Source organism: Macaca fascicularis, chromosome X (genome assembly GCF_037993035.2).
Source record: "Macaca fascicularis isolate 582-1 chromosome X, T2T-MFA8v1.1".
Lineage (NCBI taxonomy): Eukaryota > Metazoa > Chordata > Mammalia > Primates > Cercopithecidae > Macaca > Macaca fascicularis.
Genome location: NC_088395.1, coordinates 158322663 through 158350290, shown reverse-complemented (window position 1 = coordinate 158350290; position 27628 = coordinate 158322663). Strand labels below are relative to the sequence as shown.

The window sequence follows — 27628 nt, the reverse complement described above, 5'->3', positions numbered from 1 at the left end:
GTTTATTAGCTCATCCTTACCAACTGGGTTGTTCTATTTTTTTTAAATTTATAAATTATTGGTCTGATTGTTCTTTCACTTATTGTGAGTCTAAAGGTTTGTTGATTTTTCCTTGTAATTCAATTTTTTGCAGTAGATATTTTGAGTGCCTGTTACTGAAACATACAAAGTTAGAGTTGTTACATTTTCCACTCAAGATACTCCATTTGTTAATGTAATTATATTTTATCTCAAAGAGGATTTTTTAATATGCCCTTTTGTTTGTACTTTACAGCTCTATCTTTATGTTTATGATTTTCCCACACACATATTTGTGCATCACAATACTTTCAAACCTTCTGTGTTTTTATGTCTTTAGATGTGTCTCTTGTATGTACATAGCATATAGCCACATTGTGTTTCCTTCAGTAATATTTATTTATCTATTTTACTTTTACTTATTGAAGTAATATAATACATATACACTTTACCATCTTTACCATTTTGAGTGTATAATTCGGTGGTAATAAATACCTTTATGTTCTTTTTCGTCCTGTAATCCCTCCTCCCTACTACCCTCCCCCTGCTCTACTAATCATCATTCTACTCTCTATCATTAGATCAAATTTTTAGCTCCTACATAGAAGTGAGAATATGCAATATTTGTCTTTCTGTGATTACTGTATTTTACATAATGTAATGACCTTCAGTTCCATTCAAGTTTCTGCAAATGGCAGGATGATTTCATTATATTTAAGGCTGAATGGTATTTCATTACATATTCTACCATATTTTCTTTATCCATTCATCCATTGATGGGCACTTAGGTCAATGCCGTATTATGGCTATTGTGAATAGTGCTGCAATCAACATGGGAGGGCAGGTAGCTCTTGAACATACTGATTTCCTTTCTTTTTGATATGTACCCAGTAGTGGATTTGCAGGATCATATGGTAGTTCTATCTTTAGTATTCTGAGGAATCTCCATACTGTTCTCCATGGTGGTTATACTAATTTACATTTCCACCAACAGTGTATAAGCTTTCCCTTTTACCACATCCTTGCAAGCATATGTAATTGCCTGTCTTTCAGATAAAAGCCATTTTAACTGAGATGAGATGATATCTCATTGTGGTTTTGTTTTGCATTTCCCTGATGATTAGTGATGTTGAGCATTTTTCATATACCTGTTGGGCATTTGTATGTCTTCTTTTTTTTTTTTCATGAGTCATTCATAGCAAGCATTTATTTAACTCTGATTACAGTAACAAACTCACAAATTTCTTGGGACTTACATGCAATTTTGATTAATTTATATTTAATAAAACTGATTTGTCATTCTTAGTAATAATAACCTGAAGTACTTATATGTGCCAGGCATCAAAAAAAGGTTAAATCATTTTCCCAATATCATATAACACATAATTGTTGACCAAGAATCAAATGTGGTTTGATTTTAATCCAAAGCCTGTGCTCTTGACTGTGATGCTATGATTCTTCACAGAGCAAATCTGCCTTCTTGTTTAATTCTTGCAAGAAGCAAAGATTAATCTGCCCAAAACCACATGAAAGATGGTCACTTAATTTATTTTTTTAAATTTTTTTAAAATTTATTTATTTATTTTTTTAAAATTAATTAATTTTTTATTATTATTATACTTTAAGTTCTAGGGTACATGTGCATAATGTGCAGGTTTGTTACATATGTATACTTGTGCCATGTTGCTGTGCTGCACCCATCAACTCGCAGCTGGAAACCATCATTCTTAGCAAACTATTGCAAGAACAGAAAACCAAACACCGCATGTTCTCACTCATAGGTGGGAACTGAACAATGAGATCACTTGGACTCGGGAAGGGGAACATCACACACCGGGGCCTATCATGGGAAGGGGGGAGGGGGGAGGGGGAAGGGATTGCATTGGGAGTTATACCTGATGTATGTCTTCTTTAGAGAAATGTCTATTCAGAACTTTTGCCTATTTTAAAGCAGGATTATTTATTTATTTATATTTTCTATTGAGTTGTTTGAGTGGCTTGTATCTTCTGGTTGTTAATCCCTTGTCAGATGATGTATTAGTTCATTCTCCCACTGCTATAAAGAACTGCCCAAGATTGGGTAATTTATAAAGGAAAAAGGTTTAATTGACTCACAATTCCACATGACAAAGCAGAAGGGAAAGTAAGCACATCCCTCTTCACATAGTTGCAGGGACAGAAGTGCTAAGTAAAGGGGGAAAAGCCCCTTATAAAACTATCAAATCTCATGAGAACTCATTCACTATCATGAGAACAGTGTAAGGATACCTGCCCCGCTGATTCAATTTCCTCCCACCAGGTCCCTCCCACGACACATGGGGATTATGAAAACTACAATGCAAGATGAGATTTGGATGGAGACGCAGCCATACCATATCATTTCACCCCGGCCCCTCCCAAATCTTATGTCCTCACATGTCAAAACACAATCATGCCTTTTCAACAGTCCCCCAAATTCCTAACCTATTCCAGCATTAACTCAAAAGTCCAAGTCCAAAGTCTCATCTGAGACAAGGCAAATCCTTTCCACCTATGAGCCTGTGAAATTGAAAGCAAGTTAATTACTTTCTAGATACAATGGGGGTACAGGGCTGGGTAAATACACCCATTCCAAATGGGAGAAATTGGCCAAATTGGCTACAGGCCCCATGCATGTCCAAAATCCAATAGGGCAGTCATTAAATCTTAAAGTTCCAAAATGATCTCCTTTGAATTCATGTCTCATATATAGGCCATGCTGATGCGAGAGGTAGGCTCCCACAGCCTTGGGCAGTTCCACCCTTGTGGCTTTGCAGGGTACAGTCCCCCTCCCAGCTGCTTTCACAGGCTGGCATCGAATGTCTGCAACTTTTCCAGGTACATGATGTAAGCTGTCTGTGAGTCTACCATTCTGGGGTCTGCAGGATGCTGGCCCTCTTCTCACAGCTCCACTAGGCAGTACCCCAGTGGGGACCTGTGTGTGGGATCCAACTCGACCATTTCCCTTTCACCCCGCCCTAGCACAGGTTCTCCATGAAGGCTCTACCACTGCAGCAAACTTCTGCCTAAGGAGTTTCCATATATCCTCTGAAATCTAGATGGAGGTTCCCAAACCTCAATTCTTGACTTTTGTGCACCTGCAGGCTCAACATCACATGGAAGCTGCCAAGACTTGGGGGCTGCACCCTCCAAAGCAATGGCCCGAGCTATACCTTGGCCCTTTTTAGACACAGCTGGAGTGGTTGGGAGGCAGGGCACCAAGTCTCGAGACTGCATACAGCAGAGGGGCCCTGGACCTGGTCCAGGAAACCATTTTTCCTTCATAAGCCTCTGGGCCTGTGATGGGAGGGGCTGCCACAAAGGTCTCTGATATGCCCTGGAAATATTTTCCCCATTGTCTTGGCAATTAGCATTCGATTCCTCATTACTTACACAAATTTCTGCAGCCAGCTTGAATTTCTCCCCAGAAAACGGGTTTTTCTTTTCTATCACATGTTCAGGCTGCAAGTTTTCCAATCTTCTACGCTCTGCTTCCTCTTGAACACTTTGCTGCTTAGAAATGTCTTCTGCCAGATACAGTAAATCATCTTTCTCAAGTTCAAAGTTCCACAGATCTCTAGGGCAGGGGCAAAATACCACCAGTCTCTTTGCTAAAGCATAGCAAGAATTATCTTTATTCCAGTTCCCCCCAAGTTTCTCAACCCCATCTGAGACCATATCAATCTGAACTTTATTGTCCGTATCATTATCAGCATTTTGATCCAAGCCATTCAAGAAGTCTCTAGGAGGCCAGGTGCATTGGCTCATGCCTGTAATCCCAGCGCTTTAGGAGGCCTAGGTGGGTGGATCACCTGAGGTCAGGAGTTCTAGACCAGCCTGGCCAACATGGTGAAAACCTGTCTCTATTAAAAATACAATAATTAGCCGGGCGTGGTGGCAGGTGCCTGTAATCCCAGCTACTCGGGGGGAGGGGAGGCAAGGTGGGAGAATTACTTGAACCCGGGAGGTGGAGGTTGCAGTGAGCCGAGTTCACACCATTACACTCCAGCCTGGGGGACAAGAGTGAGGCTTCCTCTCAAAAAAAAAAAAAAAAAAAAAAAAAAGTATCTAGGAAGATCCAAACATTCCCACATGTTCCTGTCTTCTCAGCCCTCCAAGTCTCTAGGAAGTTCCAAAGTTTCCCACATTTTCCTGCCTTTTTTTTTTTTTTTTTTTTTTTTTAAGTTGGAGTCTTGCTCTGTCACCCAGGCTGAAGTGCAGTGATGCATTCTTGGCTCACTGCAACCTCTGCCTCCTGGGTTCAAGTGATTCTCCTACCTCAGCCTCCCAAGTAGCTGGGATTACAGGCATGTGCCACCGTGCCTGGCTAATTTTTTTATTTTTAGTAGAGACAGGGTTTCACCATGTTGGCCAGGCTGGTCTTGAACTCCTGACCTCAAGTGATCCACTGGCCTCGGCCTCCCAGAATGCTGGGATTACAGGTGTTAGCCATTGCACTTGGCCTTCCTGTCTTCTTCTGAGCCCTCTAAGCTGTTCCACCTTCTGCCTGTTATCCAGTCCCAAAGTTGCTTCCACATTTTCAGGTATACTTATAGCAGCACCCCACTACCTCCTGGTACTAAGGTACTGTATTAGTCTGTTCTCGCACTGCCATAAAGAACTGCCTGAGACTGTAATTTATAAAAGAAAGAGATTTAATTGACTCACAGTTCAGCATAGCTGGGGAGGCCTCAGGAAACTTACAATAATGGTGGAAGGGGAAGTAAACACGTCCTTCTTCACATGGTGGCAGAAGAGAGAAGCGTCAAGTAAAGGGGGGGGAAGCCTCTTATAAAACCATCAGATCTCACTCACTCACTACGACAAGAACAGCATGAGGGTAACTACCACCATGATTCAATTACCTCCCACCGGGTCCCTCCCATGACACATGGGGATTATGGGAAATACATTTCAAGATGAGATTTGGGTGGGACCACAGCCAAACCATATCATATGAATATTTTGCAAATATCTCTTCCTGTTCTGTGGGTTTTCTCTTCACTTTGTGAAGATTGTTTCCTTTTCTTTGCAGAAGCTTTTGAACTTGATGTAATCCATTTGTCAATTTGTACTTTGGTTGTCCATGCTTTTGAGTCTTACACAAAACATGTGTACCCAGGCCAGTATCATGGAGCATTTCCCCAACATTTTCTTCCAGTAGTTTCATAATTTTAAGTCTTAAATTTAAATCTTTAATCCATTTTGATTTTGTTATTGTGTATGATGAGAAATAGGGGACGAGTTTCTTTCTTCTACATATGGGTTATTCTATTTTCTCAGCACTATTTACTAATGAGATTTTCCTTCCCCTATTGTATGTTCTTGCTGCCTTTGTTGAAGATGAGTTTTCTATAAATGTGTGGATTTATATCTGGGTTCTCCATTCTGTTCCATTAGTCTATGTATCTCTGTTTATGCCAGCACCATGATGTGGTATTTTTTTTTTTTAGTAAAAAAAACTTACTTTACAGTAAGTTTTGAAGTCAGATACTGTGATGCCTCCAGCTTTGTTCTTTTTGCTCAGGATTGCTTTGGTTATTCAAGGCCTTTTGTTATTCTACATAAATTTTGGGATTTGTCTTTTCTTTTTCTGTGGAGAATGTCATTGGTATTTTGGTAGAGACTGCATTGATTTGTAAGTTGCTTTGTGTAATATTGTCATTTTAACAATATTAATTCTGTCAATCAATGAGTGTGGAATATCTTTCCATTTTTTGTGCCCCCTTCAATTTCTTTCATCAGTTTTCTTATAATTTTCCTTGTATTGATCTTTCACTTTTTGAGTTAGATTGATTTTTAGGTATTTTGCATTTTTTGCAGTTATTGTAAATGGGATTGCCTTCTTGATTTGTTTGACATTGGCATATATACATGTTACTGTTTTTTGAATGTCGATTTCGTATTCTGCAACTTTACGGAATTCATTGATCAGTACTGATAATTTTTTGTTGGAGTCTTTAGGTATTTCTAGGTATAAGATCATATTATCTGCAAATGATGCTCCACAGGCAGCAAAACAAGTTTGAACAATTTCAAGGAAATATAATTTATATCATGTATCCTTTCTGTCCACAATGGAATAAAGCTAGAAATCAAAAACAAGATGAACTTCGTAAACTACACAAACACATGGAAATTAAAGAACATGCCCCTGAATGAGCAATAAGCCAATGAAAAAATTAAGAAGTAAATTTAAGACGAGGCACAGTGGCTCATGCCTGCAATCTCAGCACTTTGGGAGGTCCAGGAACACCGATCCCTTGAGCTCAGGAGTTCAAGACCAGCCTGGGCAACATCACAAAACCTCATCTCTACACAAAAAGTACAAAAATTAGCCAGGTGTGGTGACATGCACCTATAGTCTCAGCTACTTGGGAGGCTAAGGTGGGAGGATAACTTGAGCCCAGAAGATTGAGGCTGCAGTGAGCCATGTTCATGCCACTGCATTCCAGTCTGGGTGACAAAGTGAAACCTGTCTCAAAACAAAGTGTATTAGTCCATTCTCATGCTGCTAACAATGACATACCCAAGAATGGGTAATTTATAAAAGAAAGAGGTTTAATGGAATCACAGTTACACATGGCTAGGAGGCCTCACACTCCTGGTGAAAGACAAAGGAAGAGCAAAGGGAAATCTTACATGGTGGCAAGCAAGAGGGTATGTGCAGGGGCACTGCCCTTTACAAAACCATCTTATCTCATGAAACTTATTCACTATCAGGAGAACAGCATGGGAAAAATCCACCCCCATGATTCAATTATCTTCCACCGGGTCCCTCCATGACATGGAATTATTACAATTGAAAGTGAGATTTGGGTGGGGACACAGAGCCAAACATTATCAAAAAGCAAATTTGAAAATGTACTGAAACAAATAAAAATGGAAATACAACATAAAAAAAATCTATGGGATATAGTAAAAGCAGTACTAAGAGTAAAGTTTACAGCAATAGACACGTAAGTGAAAAAAGTAGAAAGACACTCAAAAAAACAACCTAATGATGCACTTCAAAAACTAAAAAAAGTAAGAACACATCAAACCCCAAATTAGTAGGAGATGTAATAATAAAGATCAGTGCAAAAATAAATTAAAACAAAATATATGGAAGATCAATGAAAAAACTTGTTTTATTGAAAAGATAAAATCAACATACCTGTAGCTACACTAAGAGAAAGAGAGAAGATCCAAATAAAATCAGAAATATAAAAGGAAATACAAGTGAGATCTCAGAAATAAAAAAAAATTCAAAACTATTATAAACAATTATACACCAATAAATTGGAAAACCTAGAAGAAATGGATACATTCCTTGACACATACAGCTTACTAAGACTAAACCATGAAGAAAGAGAAAACCTCAATAAACCAACAATGAGTGATGAAATAGAAGCTGTAATAAAATTTCTCCCATCAAATAAAAGCCCAGGACCTGATGGCTTCATTGTTTAATTCCAGCAAACATTTAAAAAATGAATAATATCAGTTCACTCAAACTCTTCAAAAACTTAAAGATATGGGAATACGTCCAAACTCATTCCACAAGGCCAATGTTACCCCAGTATTAAAACTATACAAGGCCACAAAAAAAGAAAACTAGAAGCCAGTATCACTGGTGAACATAAATACAAAAATCCTCAACAAAATACTAGCAAAGCAAATATAACAACACATTAAGAAGTTTATTCACCATAATCAAGTAGGATTCATCTCAGGAATGCAAGGATAGTTCAACATATACAAATTAATAAATGTGATACATCACATTAAGGGTATCAAGAACGAAAACCCATGTGATTATTTTAATAGATGCCAAAAAAGAATTTGATAAAATCCAACATCTATTTATGATGAAAACCCTCAACAAAATGGATATAGAAGGAGCATAACTCAAAATAAGAAAGGTTGTATATGACAAACCCACAGTTAACATTGTGTTAAACAGTGAAAAATTGAATTACTCTAGTTATTTCTTCCACTTTGTTTTGACAACTCTTATTATCATTCGTAGACATACTTTGTTTGTTTAGGATAACTGTGTCAATATTTATGTTCACCATTCCTTTTTGCATCTTTCTACTGGCTATATTTTTAAACACATGAAGATCTTCTTTTAGTAGTTCTTTTCCGGATAGTTAATTCAATCATCTACTGATTTAAAATTCTTATAGAGCATCTGCTATATGCTATGCAGAGTTTTATGTGGTGTAGATATAGCAGTAAACAAAACAAAGTCCCTGCTCTCATGGAACTTCCAGGCTAGTGGAAGCTGGCTAGTGCAATGTAAACAAATAAAAAATATACATTTTTTTCAGTGCTATAAGGAAGAAAAATAACTCATCATAAGAGAAAGGGAGGTTACTATTACTGATAGGATGTTCAAGCAATGCTCTCTGATACAGTAACTTTTGATTGAAACCTGAAGGCTGTGAGTGATTCAGCCATGAGAAAACCTGGAGCAACAGTGAAGATCTGTTCATGGTAAATTCTCTGCCTTATTTTACTTATCTAAAATTATCTTTATTTTGACTTCACTCTTAAATGATAATCTAAGTTTGGCTATAGAATTCTGAGGTGATTGTTACTTTTCTGTCAACATTTTCTTCCCAGGTTTGTGGGTTTTTATGATGAAGGGATGTTGAATTTTATCAAATGCTTTTTCAGCATCAGTTGAAATGATGATAGGGTTTTGTCTTTCATTCTACTGATATGAATGAATTTCTGCTGATATTGATTGATTTGCATATGTTGAACAATCCTGGAATCCCAGGGATAAATCCCACTTGGACATGATGAGTGATCTTTTTAATGTGTTGTTGAATTTGGTTTGCTAGTATTTTCTTGAAAATGTTTGCCTCAATAGTCATCAGATATATTGTCTTGTAGTTTTTTTATGTGTCTTTTTCTGGTTTTGGTATGAAGGTAATGCTGGCCTTGTAGAATGCTCTTGGTATAGGATTCCCTTCTCCTCTATTTTTTGGAATAGTTTGAGTAGGATTGGTATTAGTTCTTTCAATGTTTGGTAGAATTCATCAGTGAAGCCATCAGGTCCCAGGCTTTTCTTTACCAGGAGTCTTTTTATTACGGCTTTGATCACATTACCTGTTTTTGGTCTGTTCAGGTTTGGATTTCTTCATGGTTCAATCTTGGTAGTTTTGTATGTGTCTTAGAATTTCCCAATTTCTTCTAGATTTTCCAATTTGTTGGCAAATAGTTGCTCTTAGTAGCCAATAATGATCCTTTAAATTTCTTCCTTATCAATTTTAATGTCTCCTTTTTCATCTCTGATTTTATTTATTTCATTATTCTCTCTTTTCTTCTTAGTCTGACTAAAGGTTTGTCAAGTTTGTTTATCTTTTCACAAACCTACTGTTTTTCATTGATCTTTTGTGCTGTTTTATTTATTGAAGTTTCATTTATTTCTACTCTCATCTTTACTATTTCTTTTCTTCTACTAATGTTTGGTTTGGATTGCTTTCGTTTTTCTAGTTCTTTAAGATGCATCATTAGGTTTGAAGTTTTTATTTGAAGTTTTTCTTCTTTTTTGGTAGAGGCACTTATAGCTATAAACTTCCCTCTTAGCACTGCTTTCACTGTATGCCATAGGTTTTGGTATGTTGTGTTTGCATTATCATTTGTTTCAAGGAATTTTTCAATTTCTCTCTTAATTTCTTCAATGACCCATTGGTCATTTAGGAGTATGATGTTTAATTTCCATGTGTTTGTGTAGTTTCCAAAATTCCTCTTGTTCTTGATTGCTAGTTTTATTCCATTGTGGTCAGAGAATAGGTTTGATACTATTTCAATTTTTTTTAAAAATGTTTTAAGGCTTGTTTTGCGGCCTAACATAAGGTCTATCCTTAAGAATGTGCCATGTGCTAAGGAAAAAATTGTGTATTCTGCAACCATTGGAGGAAATGATCAGTAAATATCTATTAGGTCCATTTGATCTATACTACAGATTAAGTCCAAAGTTTCTTTGATGATTGTCTGTCTGGACTATCTGTCCAATGTTGAAAGTGAGTTGTTGAATTCTTCAGCCATCATTGCATAGGGCTCCATCTCTCTCTTTAATAATATTTGCTATATATTTCTGGGTGCTCCAGCATTGGGTGCATATATATTTACAATTGTTATTTCCTATTGCTGAATTGAACCCTTTATCATTATATAGTGACCTTCTTTGTGTCTTCTTATAGTTTTTTTCTTGACATCTATTTTGTCTGATATAAGTGTAGCTACTCCTGCTCTTTTTTGCTTTCTATTTGCATGGAATATCATTTTCCATGCCTTTATTTTCAGTCTATATGTGTCTTTAAGGGTGAAGTGTGTTTCTTTTAGACAACAGACCACTGGCTCTTGTTTTTTTCATCCATTCGCCCACTGTATGTTTTTTAAATTATAGCATTTAGTCAATATACATTCAGTATTATTAGTAGTAAGCAAGGACTTACTCCTGCCATTTTGTTATTTGTTTTCTAGTTTGTTTTGTGGTCTTCTCTTCCTTTTTTCTTCCCTTCCTGTCATTGTTTTACTGAAGGTGATTTTCTCTGATGATATGATTTAGTTTCTTCCTTTTTGAGTATCTATTGTATGGTTTTTGGTTTAAGTTTACCATGAGGCTTGCAAATACTATCTTATGCCCTGTTATTTTAAGATGATGACAACTTAATATTGTTCCCATAAACAAACAAACAAGCAAAAAGAAAACTAATAAAAATTCTATACCTTATTTGTTCCCCCACTTTTTAAATTTTTGTTGTTTCTATTTATATCTTATTGTACTGTCTACGTCTTGGAAAGTTGCTGTAGTTATTATTTTTGATTAGTACGTCATTGAATCTTTCTATGAAGATAAGAGTAGTTTACACAGCACAGTTGCAGTGTTAGAGTATTCTCTGTTTTTCTGTGTACTTACTAATACCAGGGAGTTTTGTACCTTCAGATTATTTCTTATTACTCATTAATGTTCTTTTCTTTCTGATTGATGTACTCCCCTCGGCATTTCCTGTGGGCAGATCTGGTGATGATGAAATCCCTCAGCTTTTGTTTTTCTGGGAAATTCTTTATTTCTCTTTCATGATTGAAGGATATTTTCAATAGAGTTACTATTCTAGGGTAAAAGTTTTTACTTCAGTACTTTAAATATGTCATGCCATTCTCTCCTTTCCTGTAAGGTTTCCATTAAAAAGTCTGCTGCCAGATGTATTGGAGATCCATTGTATGTTGTTTCTTTTCTCTTGTTGCTTTTATAGTTATTTCTTTATTTTTGACCTTTGGGAGTTTGATTATAAAATGTTCTTGAAGTAGTTCTTTGAGTTAAGTCTGCTTGATGTTCTATAACCTTCTTGTACTTGGATAATGAGGTCTTTCTCTGTGTTTGGAATATTCTTTGTTATTTTCCATTTCAATAAACTTTCTACTTCTATCTCTTTCTGTACCTCCTATTTAAGGCCAATAACTCTTAGATTTGCCCTTTTGAGGCTATTTTCTTGTTCCTGAAAACATGGTTCATTGTTTTTTATTCCTTTTACTTTTGTCTCCTATTACTGTGTACATTCAAATAGCCTGTCTTCAGGCTCAATAATGATTTATTCTGCTTGACTCATTCTGCTGTTAAAAGACTCTGATGCATTCTTCAGTATGCCTATTGCATTTTTCAGTTCGAGAATTTCTGCTTGATTCTTTTTAACTGTTTCAGTCTCTATTCATTTTATCTGATAGAATTCTGAATTCTTTCTCTGTGTGATATTGAATTTCTTTGAGTTTCCTCAACACAGCTATTTTGAATTCTCTCTCTGAAAGGTCATATATCTCTTTCTCCATGTTTGTTCCCTGGTGCCTTATTTAGTTTATGGTATAATTTAGCTGTGTCTCCACCCAAAACTCATCTTGAATTGTAGTTCCCATAATCCACACATGTCACAGGAAGGAACTGGTTGGAGGTAAATTGAATCATGGTGGTGCTTACTCTCATGCTGTTCTTGTGATAGTGAGTGAGTTCTCAAGGGATATAAAAGGCTTTTCCCCCTTTTGCTTGGCACTTCTCTCTCCTGCCACCATGTGAAGAAGGATGTGTTTGCTTCCCCTTCTGCTATAATTGTAAATTTCCTGAGGCCTCCCCAGCCATGCTGAACTGTGATTTAATTAAGCTTCTTTCCCTTATAAGTTACAATCTTGGATATGTCTTTATTAGCAGTGTGAGAATGGACTAATACAGTAAACTGCTATCACAGAGAGTTGGGCACTGTTGTAAAGATACCTGAGGCCGGGCGCGGTGGCTCAAGCCTGTAATCCCAGCACTTTGGGAGGCCGAGACGGGCGGATCATGAGGTCAGGAGATCGAGAGATGATCCCAGCTAACACGGTGAAACCCCGTCTCTACTAAAAAATACAAAAAAAAAAAATAGCCAGGTGAGGTGGCGGGTGCCTGTAGTCCCAGCTACTCGGGAGGCTGAGGCAGGAGAATGGCGTAAACCCGGGAGGCGGAGCTTGCAGTGAGCTGAGATCCGGCCACTGCACTCCAGCCTGGGTGACAGAGCAAGACTCCATCTCAAAAAAAAAAAAAAAAAAAAAAAAAAAAAAAAGATACCTGAAAATGTGGAAGAGACTTTGGAACTGGGTGACAGGCAGAGGTTGAAACAGTTTGGAGGTCTCAAAAGAAGACAGAAAAATGTGGGAAAGTTTGGAACTTTCTAGAGACTTAGAGGGCTCAGAAGACAGGAAGATGTGGGGAAGTTTGGAGCTTCCTAGAGAATTGTTGAATGGCTTTGACCAACATGCTGATAGTGATATGTACAATAAAGTCCAGGCTGAGGTGATCTCAGATGGAGATAAGGAACTTGTTGGAAACTGGAGCAAAGGTGACTTTTGTTATGCTTTGGCAAAGAGACTGGTGACAATTTTGCCCCTGACCTAGTGATCTGTGGAACTTTGAATTTGAAAGAGATTATTTAGGGTATCTGGTGGAAGAAATTTCTAAGCAGCAAAGCATTCAAGAGGTGACAGAGCATAAAAGTTTGGAAAATTTGCAGACTGGCAATGAGATAGAAAAGAAAAAGCCATTTTCTGGGAATAAATTCAGACTGGCTGCAGAAATTTGTATAAGTAACAAAGAGCAGAATGTTGTTTACCAAGACAATGGGTAGAATGTCTCCAGGCCATATGTGAGACTTTCACAGCAGCCTCTTCCATCACAGGCCCAGAGGCCTAGGAGGAAAAAATGGTTTCATGGGCCAGGCCCAGGAACCCCCTGCTCCATGCAACCTGGGGACAGTGTCCTGCATCTTCAGCTGCTTCAGCTCCAGCTGTGGCTAAAAGAAGCCAAGGTACAGCTCAGGCCATGGCTTCAGAGGGTGCAAGCCCCAAGCCTTGGCAGCTTCTGCATGACATTGAGCCTGCAGGTACACAGAAGTCAAGAATTGAGATTTGGGAATCTCCACCTAGATTTCAGAAGATGTATGGAAACTCCTGGATGTCCAGGCAGAAGTTTTCTGCAGGGGTAGAACATTCATGGAGAACCTCTGCTAGGGCAGTGTCGAAGGGAAATATGGGGTTGAAGCCCACACACAGAATTCCCACTGGGGTACCACACAGTGGAACTGTGAGAAGAGGGCCACCATCCTGCAGACCCCAGAATGGTAGATCCACTGACAGCTTGCGCCATGCACCTGGAAAAGCCACAGACACTCAACTCCAGCCCATGAAAACAACTGGGAGGGGGGCTCTACCCTGCAAAATCACAGGGGTGGAGCTGCCTAAGGCCATAGGAACCCACCTCTTGCATCAGCATGACCTGGATGTGAGGCATAGAGTCAAAGGAGACCGTTTTGGAACTTTAAGGTTTAATGACTGCACTATTGGATTTCGGACTTGCATGAGGACTGTAGCCCCTTTGTTTGGCCAATTTCTCCCATTTAAAATGGCTGTATTTACCTAATGCCTGTATCCCCACTGTATCCAGTTAGTAATGAACTTGCTTTTGATTTTACAGGCTCATAGGTGGAAAGGACTTGCCTTGTCTCAGATGAAACTTTGAACTTAGACTTTTGAGTTACTGGTGGAGTTAGTTAAGAATTTGGGGAACTGTTGGAAGGACATGATTGTATTTTTAAATGTGAGGATATGAAATTTGGGAGGCACTAGGGGTGGAATTATATGATTTGGCTATTCCCTCATCCAAATCTCATCTTGCCTTGTAGTTCCCATAATCTCCATGTGTCATAGGAGGGGCCTGGTGGGAGGTGATTAAATTATGGGGGTGGTTACCCTTATGCTGTTTTCATGGTAGTGAGAGAGTTCTAATGAAATCTGATGGTTTTATAAATGGCTTTTTCCCCTTTTGCCTGGCACTTCTTGTTGCCACCATGTGAAGAAGGATGTGTTTGCTTCCCGTTCTGCCATGATTGTAAGTTTCCTGAGGTCTCTCCATCCATGCTGAACTTTGAGTCAATTAAATCTCTTTCCTTTATAAATTACCCAGCCTTGGGTATGTCTTTATTTTTATAATGAGAATGGAGTAATGCAGTTCATTTGGTGAGTTTGTGTTTTTCTTGGATTGTCTTTATACTTCTAGATGTTCATCAGATCTGGGCATTGAAGAGTATGGTATTTATCATAGTCTTCTCAGTCTGGGCTTGTTTGTACCCCTCCTTTTAGGGAAGGCTTTTTAGATATTTGAAAGGACGTGGATGTTGTGATCTAAGTTGTATCTGTTTTAGGGGACACCTCAAGCTCAGTAACACTGTGGTTCTTGCAGTCTTGTAGAGGTTCTGCCTTAATGTTCTTAGACAATATCCAGAAGAATTCTCTGCATTACCAGGTAAAGACTTTTGATGGCTTCCCTTACTAACTTTCAAACAAATTAATTCTCTCCCTATGTTCTAAGCCACCTGAACCTGAGAGTGGAGTGATAAAAGCACCCCTATGACCACCACCACTATTACTGTGCTAGGTCAGACCTGAACCCAGCACAGTATTGGGTCTCACTCAAGGCTTCCTGTAACTACTTCCTGGCTACTGCCTATGTTCACTCAAGGCCCTGGTGCTCTACAATCAGTATATGACAAAGCCAGCCAGGCCTGTGTCCTTCTGTTTGGGGTGGTGAATTCTTCCAGGCCCTTGGCAGATCTGGATATGCCATCTGGGAGCCAGAGACTACAGTCATAAATAGAAATCTACCTGGTTTTTCTCTTTTACTGCAGCTGAGCTGGATCTCAAACCACAACATGCAGTCTGTCCTACTCCACCTTCCCCTTTCCATAGGCAGAGGAGCCTCACCTCATGGCCACCATCACCACAGCCCTACAAGAGTAATGCGTGACTACTACTGATATTCCCTTAAGGCCCAAAAGCTCTTCAGTTGGCTTGTATTGAATACTGCCTGGCCTGGGACTCACCTTTCAGGGCAGTTTCCTCCAGTCTGGCCCAAGGCAGGTCCAGAAATGCTGTCCAGGAGCCAAGTCCTCAAATCAGGGTCCCCAAGAGCCTGCTTGATGCTCTAACACACTGAGGCCAAGCTCGTACTGAAGGTTGGAGAAAAAAAAATCCCATTTACTTTTCCCTCCACTTTTTTTCAAGCAGAAAGAGTCTAGTCCCATAGCCATCACAGCTGGAAATGTACTGAGTCTCACTTGAAGCTAGCAAATCTCAGAGCCTCATCCAAGGCCTATCACATAGTATTTGGGTATCACTGCTGGTTATTCAGGGCCCAAAGGCACTTTAGTTAGGTGATAAATCCTGCCAGTGAAGGTTCCTTCCCTTCAAGGCAATGGGCTTCCTTCTGACCCAGTGTATTTCTAGAAATGTCATCTTGGAGGTAGGGCCTGTAAAAAGGGCCTCACAACTCTGCTGCCCTATCCTTCTGTGGCTGAGCTGGTATCCAAGATGCAAGACAAAGTCTTCCCTACTCTTCCCTCTCCTCTACTTGAGTGGAGGGAAGGGATCTCTTTTGGAGCTGCGAGCTGTGCAGCTTTGGGCTAGGGGAGGAATGAAGCCAGCACTCCCTTAGCTGCCCTGGCTGGTGTCTCCATAGGTCACATGTCTCCCCACAATCAGTTCACTGGCTCTGGACCCAGTTTAGCAACAGAAATCACCTACGAATTGCTGCCCTTGTGGCCTAGACTGCTGTTCATGTTTACTTAGGGCTCCAGAGCACTTTAGCCCAAGGTGGCAAGGCTTATGGAAACTGAAGTTGCGCCTGCTGGGATCAGTGATTCCCCTCTGGCTAGGGCTAGGATAAATGCTCCCTCCATGGGCAGGCATCAGCTAAGTTTGTTCTGGTTTTGCTTTCTGCTGTAACAGGGCAGCACTAGTTCAATGTCTCACAGTTGCTGTGCTCTCCCCTCGTCAGTGTACAAAACAGTTCTCCATGCCACACCACCACTGACAGCGGATGGAGCAGGGGTGGTGTCAGTGATTCAAGACTGTTTTTCCTACCTCTTCTGTGCCTCTTTCAGTGAAACATAGTTAAAATCAGGTACTGTGAGTGCTCTCCTGATTTTTAATTCCCACGAAGGTGCTTTTTTTTTGTGTGTGTATAGATAGTTGTTAAATTGGTGTCCTTGCTGGGGGGGTCAGGGGGAGGCACAATCAATGGAGCCTTCTATTGTGCCATCTTCTTCTGCTCTCAACGACATTTTCAAAGTGTATTTTTATTGTCTTTTTGGTTTCTATTGTTGCACTTAAGAAGTCAACATAAGTGGTGATTATAAGTCAAGTGGTCGTGTCTTTGTAGGTAGCATGTCTTTTCTGTTTTGCAATTTTTAAAATCAAAATGTGGCACATATACACCATGGAATACTATGCAGCCATAAAAAAGGATGAGTTTGTGTCCTTTGTAGGGACATGGATGCAGCTGGAAACCATCATTCTTAGCAAACTATCACAAGAACAGAAAACCAAACACCGCATGTTCTCACTCATAGGTGGGAACTGAACAATGAGAACACTTGGACTCAGGAAGGGGAACATCACACACCGGGGCCTATCATGGGGAGGGGGGAGGGGGGAGGGATTGCATTGGGAGTTATACCTGATGTAAATGACGAGTTGATGGGTGCTGATGAGTTGATGGGTGCAGCACAGCAACATGGCACAAGTATACATATGTAACAAACCTGCACGTTATGCACATGTACCCTAGAACTTAAAGTATAATAATAATGAAAAAATAAAATAAAATAAAATCTCTGTTTTGGTATTCTTTAAATTCATTATGCACTGCCTGGGATCTATTTTAATTTATTGAGCTTGCAATTCATTATGGTACTTGAAGCTAAAGATGTATATATTTCAACAATTCTGGAAATTGTAGTCCACTACTACTTTGAATATTGTTTCTCCTCTATTTTCTCAAATCTCTCACATTTAGAATTGTAATATATGTATATTGAAACTTCTATTTTTATCCTTCATAGTACTATACCTCCCTTTCATATTTTCTATCGGTTATATGTCTGAAATGTGAACTGGGCAATTTTTCCTCATATGTTTTTTTTCCAATTCACTAATAGCTCTTTCATAAGAGATGTTATACTCAGATTTTTGGACTCACCCTCTCAGTGGTTCTCTTGTTCCCAGGACTTCCTCATGAATTTTCATCTTCCAATCCAGAGCTTTTTCTCTGGTAAGCTAATACTTTTTCAGATTTCCTCCACTTGAATTGTGATGGCTTAAGGAATTCCTTCAGTCTAAATGGTAGCAAATTCACAAACATCATCCAGCTGATTTCTTTCATTTAGTGGACCACTATCCTATTGTTTCTGCCTATTTTTTTTAACTGGGCCCCAGGGTCTCTCCTATTTGTGTGTAGTATAGTGATCAGCCAGAATTTTTGGCAGAATATATATTCAGATTTGGAGGCCCATCCCTTCTGGGATGCTCTTACTTTTGAGTCTTCTATCCCTAGTAGTCCAGATTCTCTGCCACCTTGAGCTAGTAAGGCTGTTGTATATACTACAGGAATTCTAGGTTTGGGAAGCAACTTCAAGAAAGAAAAATCACAAACTCACAATTCTAATCTATTGCTGCTGCCATCTTTCAAAGGTAAACTCACCTTAGGTTTCTGTCTGCTTTCAGTCACACTCCACTGTTTTCAAGAAATACAGGTATATACAGTTGTTGTTCAGGTTTTATAATTAATAGCTGCAAGAAAATGTACTTAAATAATTTGTTATACTGTTACCAATACCTGGAACATTTATTGTTAATTTATTTTGTATTTACATAAACAGCAAATTTGAATATTTTCTTCACATTTATTAGCAATTTTTATCCATTTCATGACTTTGCTGTTCATTTACCCATTTTATCTTATTTGTCTATAAGATATGTTTTTTTATCTTATCTATAATATTTCATTATTTATTGAGGATAACAAGCTATTCGCGAATCAGACATATTGTTATTTTGAGGCTCAGATTAAATGTATGACAAAATGTAAGGTTTTGGTTTTGTGGTGATTTTTATATTGGCCTTCGATGGGGTCATTAAGCAGCAGAGACAAGGTAAGAAACTTGTTCTTATTTGGGTGTCACTGCATAGAGGAGGGAGCACTTGCTTTTTCATAAGGCAAAGTCTTATGATCAACTTGTGTGGTGTGTGGGGATGTGTTGGCAGCGGTCTTCCTAAAAAACGCCTTGTCAAATATGTTATCCTCATGTTTATTAATCTCCATGGCATTATTTCTCAATCATAATCATTTTCCTTACACACCAGGAGCTACTGTTAATAGACTGCTGCTTCTCTGCATCAGAGGAAATATTGCAAGGTAATTAATATTTGCTAAGGGCACTATGAGCCCTTACCAGAACTCAACTGAAACATTGTTTATCTCTCTTTTCGTCCCTAGGAGTACACTATTGATGTATTTTTTCGGCAGACATGGCATGATGAAAGACTGAAATTTGATGGCCCCATGAAGATCCTTCCACTGAACAATCTCCTGGCTAGTAAGATCTGGACACCTGACACCTTCTTCCACAATGGCAAGAAATCGGTGGCTCATAACATGACCACGCCCAACAAGCTGCTCAGATTGGTGGACAACGGTACCCTCCTCTACACAATGAGGTCAGAGAGTGGTGGCTCCCACCCAAAGTATATTGGGAGTAGGACTGGGCTTAAAAGCAGAATGTTTTAGAGTATCCACTGAAAATTCTCTCAAGTGTATAGATTAGAAATGTACAGGTATATATACACTTCCTAATATAATTGCATGCATACATACTCACAGACATATATATTCTAATAAACACATAAATAGAGAGTTGCATAGATGAACATTTTGAGAAACACAGAGGTATACATTCATGATTTGTGTATGCATGCATACCCAAAGACACATGTGGACTAACACAGAAGGACATATGTATTCACGGTCACTTAAATACACAAATTCACAAAAACATACACACAGGCATGAACACTGATAATTAGAATTGACTAGGTTTAAATGCAGCGGCAAACTATCCCTATGATGCAGAGTTGTGAGTATCAAATGAGATAACTATGGGTATTTTGTGAAACATACAGTGTTTTATAAAGATAAATTTTTAAATACTTATTTAAAATTTTTATTTATTTAAATATATTTATTTTATGCTACATTACCTTAGGATACTGAGGATGATAATAAGTGAATTTTCCAAACAATTTAAGATTATATCTATGTCTATCTATCTATACATGGTGTTTATATGTGTGTGCATATGTGTGTGTATATATAATATTTAAATCTTCATAAAATATAAATTATATTTCATACTTTTCCACCTCCCAATGGATAAAAATATCACAATTTTATTTATTTCATGACTTATTACTGTCATAGAGTTATTAGGCATTGAATTTTGCTGTCAAAAAGAATAAGTTTGAAAGGATTTTCGATGCAATAAGATTCTTTCCCCAATACTAAAAAACATTCTTGGTTTTTGGGTTTGCTTTTTATGAATTTTCTTGTTCATCTGATATCAATTGTCACTTCCTGAAGCTTCCTCCCACATTAATGAGTGCTAATTTTGTGTAGTGGAGCTTCTATGGCTATTTAGAATTGGTGTATTTGTTATTTTGCAGAAGAAAACTCAAATATTGCATGCCTGGTAAATAGGTGGTGAAGAAATGAAGTGTGTTTGTCTGTATACTAATCTCTCATTACTTCAAATTTGCTATTTATTGGTGTTTTTCCCACAAGAATTTGGAAGATGAGGAGATGATCAAGGAAAAAAGGGCAATAATAATTACTTAAGAGAGAAGTTGGATGAGAGACAGGAGGAAAAATGAGCATAGAGGAGATATGACCATAGAGTGGAGGATAAAATAATGAAGAAGGAAAGTGGATAGAAGTGGGAAGATGAGGGTTGAGAGGGGAGGAGAAGACTAATTACACAGAGTACATAGAGGCATATATATTGGAGAAATGAGAAAGGTGAAAAGAAAGAGAATATGAGAAGAGAGGAAAAAAAGAGTAGAGAAGTTGAGAAGACAAAGGATAAGATGGTGTAAAATAAAGAAGCTAGATTAGATATTAGAAAATCCTAAAGAGACAGGAGAATATAATGAAGTGGATGTAGTAGGTGGGAATAAAGAGGAAAAGACATAGAGAAGTAGAGGAAAGGACATGGGAGGAGATGAACAAGAGTGAGGGAAATTGTAGACAGAAGAAAGAGAAGCTTTCCTTCATTTATTCATTTGCCAAACATGTCTTGACTTCCTAATATATACATGACCCTAAAGTAAATTCTGGAAATGCAAACATTAATGAGACATAGTCTCTCTTCTTAAGATAATCATAATATAATAGGGGAGAAAGACTAATAGCATAATAGCAAATGATGTTAACTAAAATGTTAAAGAGATGGGTAGTTATTGGAATATAGAGCAGGGTCATCTAACTCATTCTTTTGGGACAGGTTGAGAGAAGAGTCCCTGGATAAGGCAAGAGCTAGGCTTCTGATTATTGGTATTAGCATTAGCATTTTATATTATTATGTAAGTAGAATGCAGTCCAGAAACTTCTAGGCAGAAGGAAGAGAGGAAGGACATTCTAGACAGAGAAAACCAAGTGAGCAGTTGTAGGGAATGGAAGGGCGTATTTTAGGCAAGAGACTGAGGTGGTCAGTTTTCTATTTCATATGGCTGTGCAGCTACTGGGTAAATAATGCATTTGAAGGTAAAAAGACTGGAATTAGAGAAAATGATTAAGAAACTGCTGAAATAGTCTAGATTAGAAGTGGTGTTCTAATTCAGAACAATGGATTAAGATGGAGAAGTGATGATATGTTGAGGAAATAGGCAGTAAATCTAGAAAACTTCAGAATGACAGAGAGGAGGAGTTGTGAAGGTAGTAGGTATCCAAATAACATAAGTGAAAGATGGTACTATAGGCTGGACTAGACAATATGAAAGTTAGGACAAATGTAGATAAGTCTGTGAGGTTAATACGGGACAAGATAAGCTTAAGGTGATTGTAGATTATCCAGGGAAAGAAGTCTAATAGTAGTTGGATATTCGAGTCTTAAGATCAAGGGAGAGATACAATGTAGAGATATAAAGTATGGCATTGTTACTATATTGGAACAAATGGAAACATAAAAATGGATGTCATCACTTCAGGAAAGAGTATAGAGTAAGAAGAATTTCATGCCAGGTATCTAGTCATCTAGCATTACTATCAGTAAGGCAGTGGAGGGGAAAGAGGAACCTATGAAAGAAACCAGGAAGAAAATGTCAGGGAGCTGTTAACAGTGTGCAGTATCTTGAAAGCTAAGTGTGGTAGTCAATACTACCACTTGCCAATATTTTCACTTCACCTCCATCTGGGTACAAAGTAGTACTATACTTCCCTGAGCCTTGAAGTTCAGCATGGACAAATGACTTGCTTTGGCTAACCAAATGTGCGTGTAAATAGCATGTGTCAGCTCTGAGAGAGGATGGGAAGCCCTTCAAGAGCCCATACATAATTTGCCATGTTGCCTTCCCCTAGCCACGGTAAGTAGCATTATGTCAGGTGGTCTTTGTCCTATCATTCTATGCCCCTTATTGAAGATGACATAGAAGCGAGTGGGTCCCCCTGGCCCAACCAGAGATAGTGTGAGTGAGAAATAAACTTCAGTTACTTTAGGGCACTGAGATTTTCAGATTGTTTCCTATTGCATATTAATCTAACCTGTCTTGACTGATAAATTAAAGTTTCAAAACAATGAGAGTTATCAATAACACCACTAATAGTATAATAAGTATATTAATTAACATCAATATAGTGTGTAAAATATGACAGACACTGTTCTAATCATTCTACTTTTATAATATTCCTAACAACTTTAGTAACTGTATGAGATAGGTACTATTATCCCAACTTTACAGATGAAAAAAAAAAAAAACTAAGACACAACGTGGGTAAGAGAATTTTTCAAGTTAACCTGGGTAGTAGATGGTTAAGCCAGCATTATTAATATGGTAGGGTAGCTGCAAGTTCATGCACTTTACCCTGTTTACACATTTTTACAACATTGTTGGCTATAGAAAGAGATGTAATATAGAGACTTAGAAGTATGTCTTAAGTTTGGTACCATGGAGGATATTAGTATTCTTTACATACACTGTTTCAATAGAGTGGCTAGTGCAATAGAGAGTTTTAGGAGTTGGAGTGGAGATAGTGCACATAGGAAATAACTTTGAGAAGCTTGTTTGAAAATGAAAGGGAGGAAGGTATCATAGCTACATTCAGGGATAAGAGAAATTGCCTTTGTTTTCAGAGGAGAGACTGACACATACTTGTAAGATAGTACAAAAGAGTCAGTAGGAAGACAAAGATTGAAGATATAGTAGAAATAACACATCGCTGACAGCAAGTTCTCATAAATACCATAAAGGGGATGATATCAAATCTACAGTTAGAGTTTTACTTGAAAGGAAGAGGGACACCTCTTCTCACATTGCATGAAAGTTTATGAGGTTATATATAAATGTTGAAATGAAGGTGGGGAGGATAGGACAGAGAAAAGGTATGAATGAATGTAATATATCAAGGAGAATTTGGGGAAACAGAGCATTAGGGAAGGAATAGATGGAAGAGGCATGCTTGTAATAAACTATAGGAAAGAGAAGAGTTTGAAAAAGAGATAAGAGTTCACACAATTGTGGAAAGAATGGAGTGGAGTAGATGTAAACAGTAAAGAAACTGTATGGAATGAGGTGGATGGAGGGACAGAATAATGAGGAGATGTGGATGGGCAGAAAACAGTAAGCAAATGGAAGAGAAGCAAGAGGAGGGAGAGAGTAATGGGCAGGAAAGGATCTGAACACAGTAGAGATTGCAAATAGTGAGGAGAAATAGAGAATGAATGAAAAGAACAGGATAGAGGAGAAACAACAATAAAAGGAATAAAGCATAGAGGATAGGTTTAAGTTTTCGGGGAGGGATAGAGAAGAGAGAAGAAAGGAGAGAGGATAGGAATATTGAAATATAAAAAAAATAGAAGATGCAGGTTGGGGAGGGCAGAGGATGAAGCCGAGCAAAGGATTAGTTGCCTTGAAATAAAGTTGAATGAATGGGAAGATGATGATAACTGGGCCCTTTATCCTAGTCTGAATTGGACAAGAAAGTCAAGTTTGATGAGATTAGAGTCTATGTAGAATGCCCTTGTGCTTATTCAGATTTACAGAATAGAAGAAGTACAGAAGCATGGAAGCATGATGAAGTCATTGGTTTCCTACACAGTAGCACCTTGGGTCCAGGAAGGTGGGCCTGGAGGGAGACCTAGGCTCAAAATGGAAAAATAAAAGCCTGGCTCTTTTTACAGCCCCACAATTAATTCACCTAGTGACATTTCTCAAGTCACAAACCGTCTGCTTTCTCTAGTCTGATAGTAATGTAGCTGCTGCCTGTCTTACAGGCATATGAAAAGCAAAAATTGAATAAGGTCTGCAGAATACTTACAATTTTTCGGAAAGTGTTATTCTTTAGCATCCCTATTATTATTTTGACCCTCAGGAATCTTATCTGGAGTCCATGGGGAGACTACAGTAGGACAGCTTCCTACTAAAATCTGAGCAAGCATTGCATGGGTATGTAACTAGGGCAGTGTAGAAAGAAGCCTTGCTTTGCCTCATCTTGGGACCTCAGAACAACCATAAAAATACAGGCTAAAACCTATTACCTGCTGCTTACTTCAGCAGCACACATACTAAAATTGGAACAATGCATAGATAATTAGCAGAGCCCAGCCCAAGATGATACACACATTTATAAAATATTTTCTATTATTCAGGTATGGACATATAGAGAACTTCATCTCTATTAATGTCATATTATTTGTTTATGAGGATACAGGTAAATGTGTTCATTGTATATAAATGTTGCATAATATATAATACAGTAAAAAAGTCCTATTGACTATCTGAATATGAAGGATAACTATTTATTGAATTTAACTAGATTTTATCCTATTGACTTAAAACATTCATTCAGCACATTCACGAGTGCTTATTATGTTTAAAGTTCTGGAAGGCACAAGTCATGCTCTTAATGACTCTACAGTTACAGAGACCTGTGCACAGATAGCTGCACAGGAATACAAAATTCCTGAAATGGAGGTGCAAAATGTGCTAGAATTGCAGGAGAAGTCACATCTAAAATGATATGGGGTTATCAAAAAAAGCTGCAAAAGGAGGTGATGCATAGTTTGTCCCTTGAATCTTGAAGGAAGTGTAGGTGAATATCAAACAAATGAGAGACAGGGCTGAGGTAGAGGAGGGTTTTCCAGGCAGAAGAAATAGTATGCACAAAGACATATATTCATGAATCGACATCATGCATCAGAAAATCCATGCTTCTTTGTGAGACCTGATAGGGGAAATAGAGAGTATTATGGGAGCATCTAGCAAGGACAGTGAAATGAGTCTGTGGGGAATAGCCACAATAAATTCCAGAGGAAATCACCTTCTGAATGATTTCTGAGACCTAAAAGATCTGTAGAAGTAAATTAAAAGACAGGGAGGAACTATTCCAGAGTTCGAGTATAGCATGTATAAAGGCTTGAAGAGTGAGAGGAGAAGGTAGTGATGATACATTGAAGGACTAAAAGTTCAGTGTGACTGGACCAGAGTACAGTGCAGGAAAGCAGTCTGAGGTGGAGGGAGGGGCTTATATGCTATGTTGGCATAAACATGATGAGGATCCATTAAAGAGTTTATTGCGGAGGAAGAAATCAAACAAATTTGCATTTAAGATAGATCACTCTGGGAGCAGTGTAGGAGGCAGATTAGAGGAAGGCAAGGCTGAAGATGAGGTGCCTAGCTAAGAAGCTGCCATAATACTCAAATGATAATCCTAATGACAACTATGTATTATATATACTATGTATATGTAGTATACTACGTGTTGAACACCTACAATTTGTTAGGTACTTTATGTAAAACATCTCTAATCTTCACAACACTTATTCTAGCTTCAGGTTACTGCTTTTCCCACTAAATTAGGTTTTGAGAAAGAATTGTGGACATACAGTATGTTCAAGAGGTAGCACTGATAGCAGTTGGTGCCTAATTGGAAGTGTGGGGTTCAGGATGTTGTATGGCTGGTTTCTATAAGCAAATAAGTTGCCTAGGATAATAGAAGTATTGGGGTATAATATAAATGATGACCCAATTGTTAACATTTCCATAGAATAAAGAGGAGTAATCAGATTTTGGAACATGGCAGTGATAAAGAAAGGGAGTAGGAAATATAGCCAAAAGCATACCTATTTGGAAGGATTTGTGCATGACAGATGAGGGATGATAATGAAAAAGTGATACAGAATATGTTTATCCTGTAGTTACAGGAAAGCATTATTGTTTTTACAGATTTATGTTTTAATTGACATATAAAATTGTATTTACTGTGTACAACATGATGTTAAGTATATATACATTGCAGAATAATTAAATCTTGCTATTCGCAAATGCATTACCTCACATAGATATCCTTCTGTGATGAGAACATTCTCAGCATTTTCCAATAATACAATGTATCGTCATTATTGTCAACTAGTCACCATGCTGTATAATAGATCATTTGAACTTATTACTCCTACCTAATTATAAATATGCATCCTTTGACCAACATAATGTTTTTTAAAGTGAATGATATGACAAGAGAATTTGTGATAACACAAGTTGCTGAACCCCAAAATGAATAAAAGTTCAAACATGATAGAAGTATATTTCTTGCTTCTGAAAGTTCAAAGCAGGTGTTCCCCCTTGACAAGTGGCTCATTTCCAAGTGGTGCAACACATGGTTTTCAAGACCACTGTGCTTATTTGTATTAAGTCAACAGAAGATGAAAGAGCATGACAGATTGTATATGAGAGGTATTTATAGACTAGGCCTTGAGTGGCATACTCATTTCTACTGACATTACTTTAACTAGAATGAGGTCACATGGACATGGTGGGAAAAGAAACATTGCCAAGAAAACGAGAAAGTGGATTTAGTGAACAGTTGGCAAGTATTTGCTAATCCCCGTTTTTTTTTTTTTTTTTTAATTAAAATCCATGGGTGCACTCTGGAAGATAAATAGACAGAAATACTAGTTAGCAGACCCTTTCATAGTCCAGGGAAGACTGACAGAGGTACAACAAAAGGCAGTGAGAAGTGAGAGTGGAAGAAGGGCAAGTATGATGAGAAAGGTTTTCAATAGAACTTGAAGTCCAACTGAATATAGGGTATTGAGGAAAAAGGTGCATTGAGAATGTCCCTGACATATTCTCCCTGGATACTGAGTGAATTGTGATGTTATTAACAACAACAACCACCACAACAAAAAACTCATTATAGGAGAAGAAGGAGATATTTTGGAGAGAGGAGGGGATAGTTAGGAGTTTACATGTCTTGGGGATTTGCTATATGCCATATATTGTGCTAGTCGCTTCACATGTATTTGTTTCATTTAATCCTCACAGCCATGTTCATGTGTATATACTACAGAAGCATAATATAGCATGGTTATTAAGAAGGTGGGTTCTGCAGTAAGACTGCTCCTGGTCCTTCCTCTGTAAAATGAGGCAAATAATAACAATGCCTGCCTCATAGGCCATTGCAGGAAGTAAATGAGATAAGGCATGTAAATTGCTTGGTATACTTCTTGCCATTCTGTGAAGTGTTTTTATTTTTATTGTTAATATCCCCATTTTTACAGTTAGTAAACTGAAGTTTCAATAGAGCAAACTCACACCACCAATAAGTGGCAGAGCTGGTATAGAGACCCAAGTCATTCTGCTAGTGAAAACCTTTTTTCCCCTTTACATCACATCATTTCCTCTAATAAGGGAAGGTGTGGGCTATCAGTTTTAAATAACGAATCTGAGGTGGACATGACAAGCTGCAGTTGGAAATGCAGTTCTGGAACTCAGGAAAACTTTGACACAGTGAAATTTGTAAAACTGAATACATTGCACAAAATGTCAGCTATGGATTATGTTACACAGTAATGGTGTCCTACATTTAGCTCAAAAGAAATAGGCACTAGTTTCTCCATGTTTAATCACCAAGAGGAAAGTGGTGCTCTGAACCAATTAAGTGTGGGTTACTATCATATTAAGGCCATGAAAT

The 27628-nt window shown here is 38.0% G+C and overlaps 1 protein-coding gene and 1 non-coding gene across 5 annotated transcripts in view; both read left to right on the top strand.

Annotated features, from left to right (window-relative positions):
• The window catches only part of GABRA3 (gamma-aminobutyric acid type A receptor subunit alpha3), a 289983-nt gene that overhangs the window by 179501 nt on the left and 82854 nt on the right, over positions 1-27628 (top strand). For all 4 annotated transcript variants that reach the window (XM_045383325.3, XM_005594853.5, XM_005594854.5 and 1 more), the window contains one exon: positions 18887-19107. In XM_045383325.3, coding sequence (XP_045239260.1) covers positions 18887-19107 — 221 coding nt within the window. The remainder of the gene's footprint in view (positions 1-18886; positions 19108-27628) is intronic.
• LOC123571465 (U6 spliceosomal RNA) lies at positions 24198-24302 on the top strand. Its single transcript, XR_006695625.1, has one exon. It is a non-coding gene; the product is annotated as a U6 spliceosomal RNA (small nuclear RNA).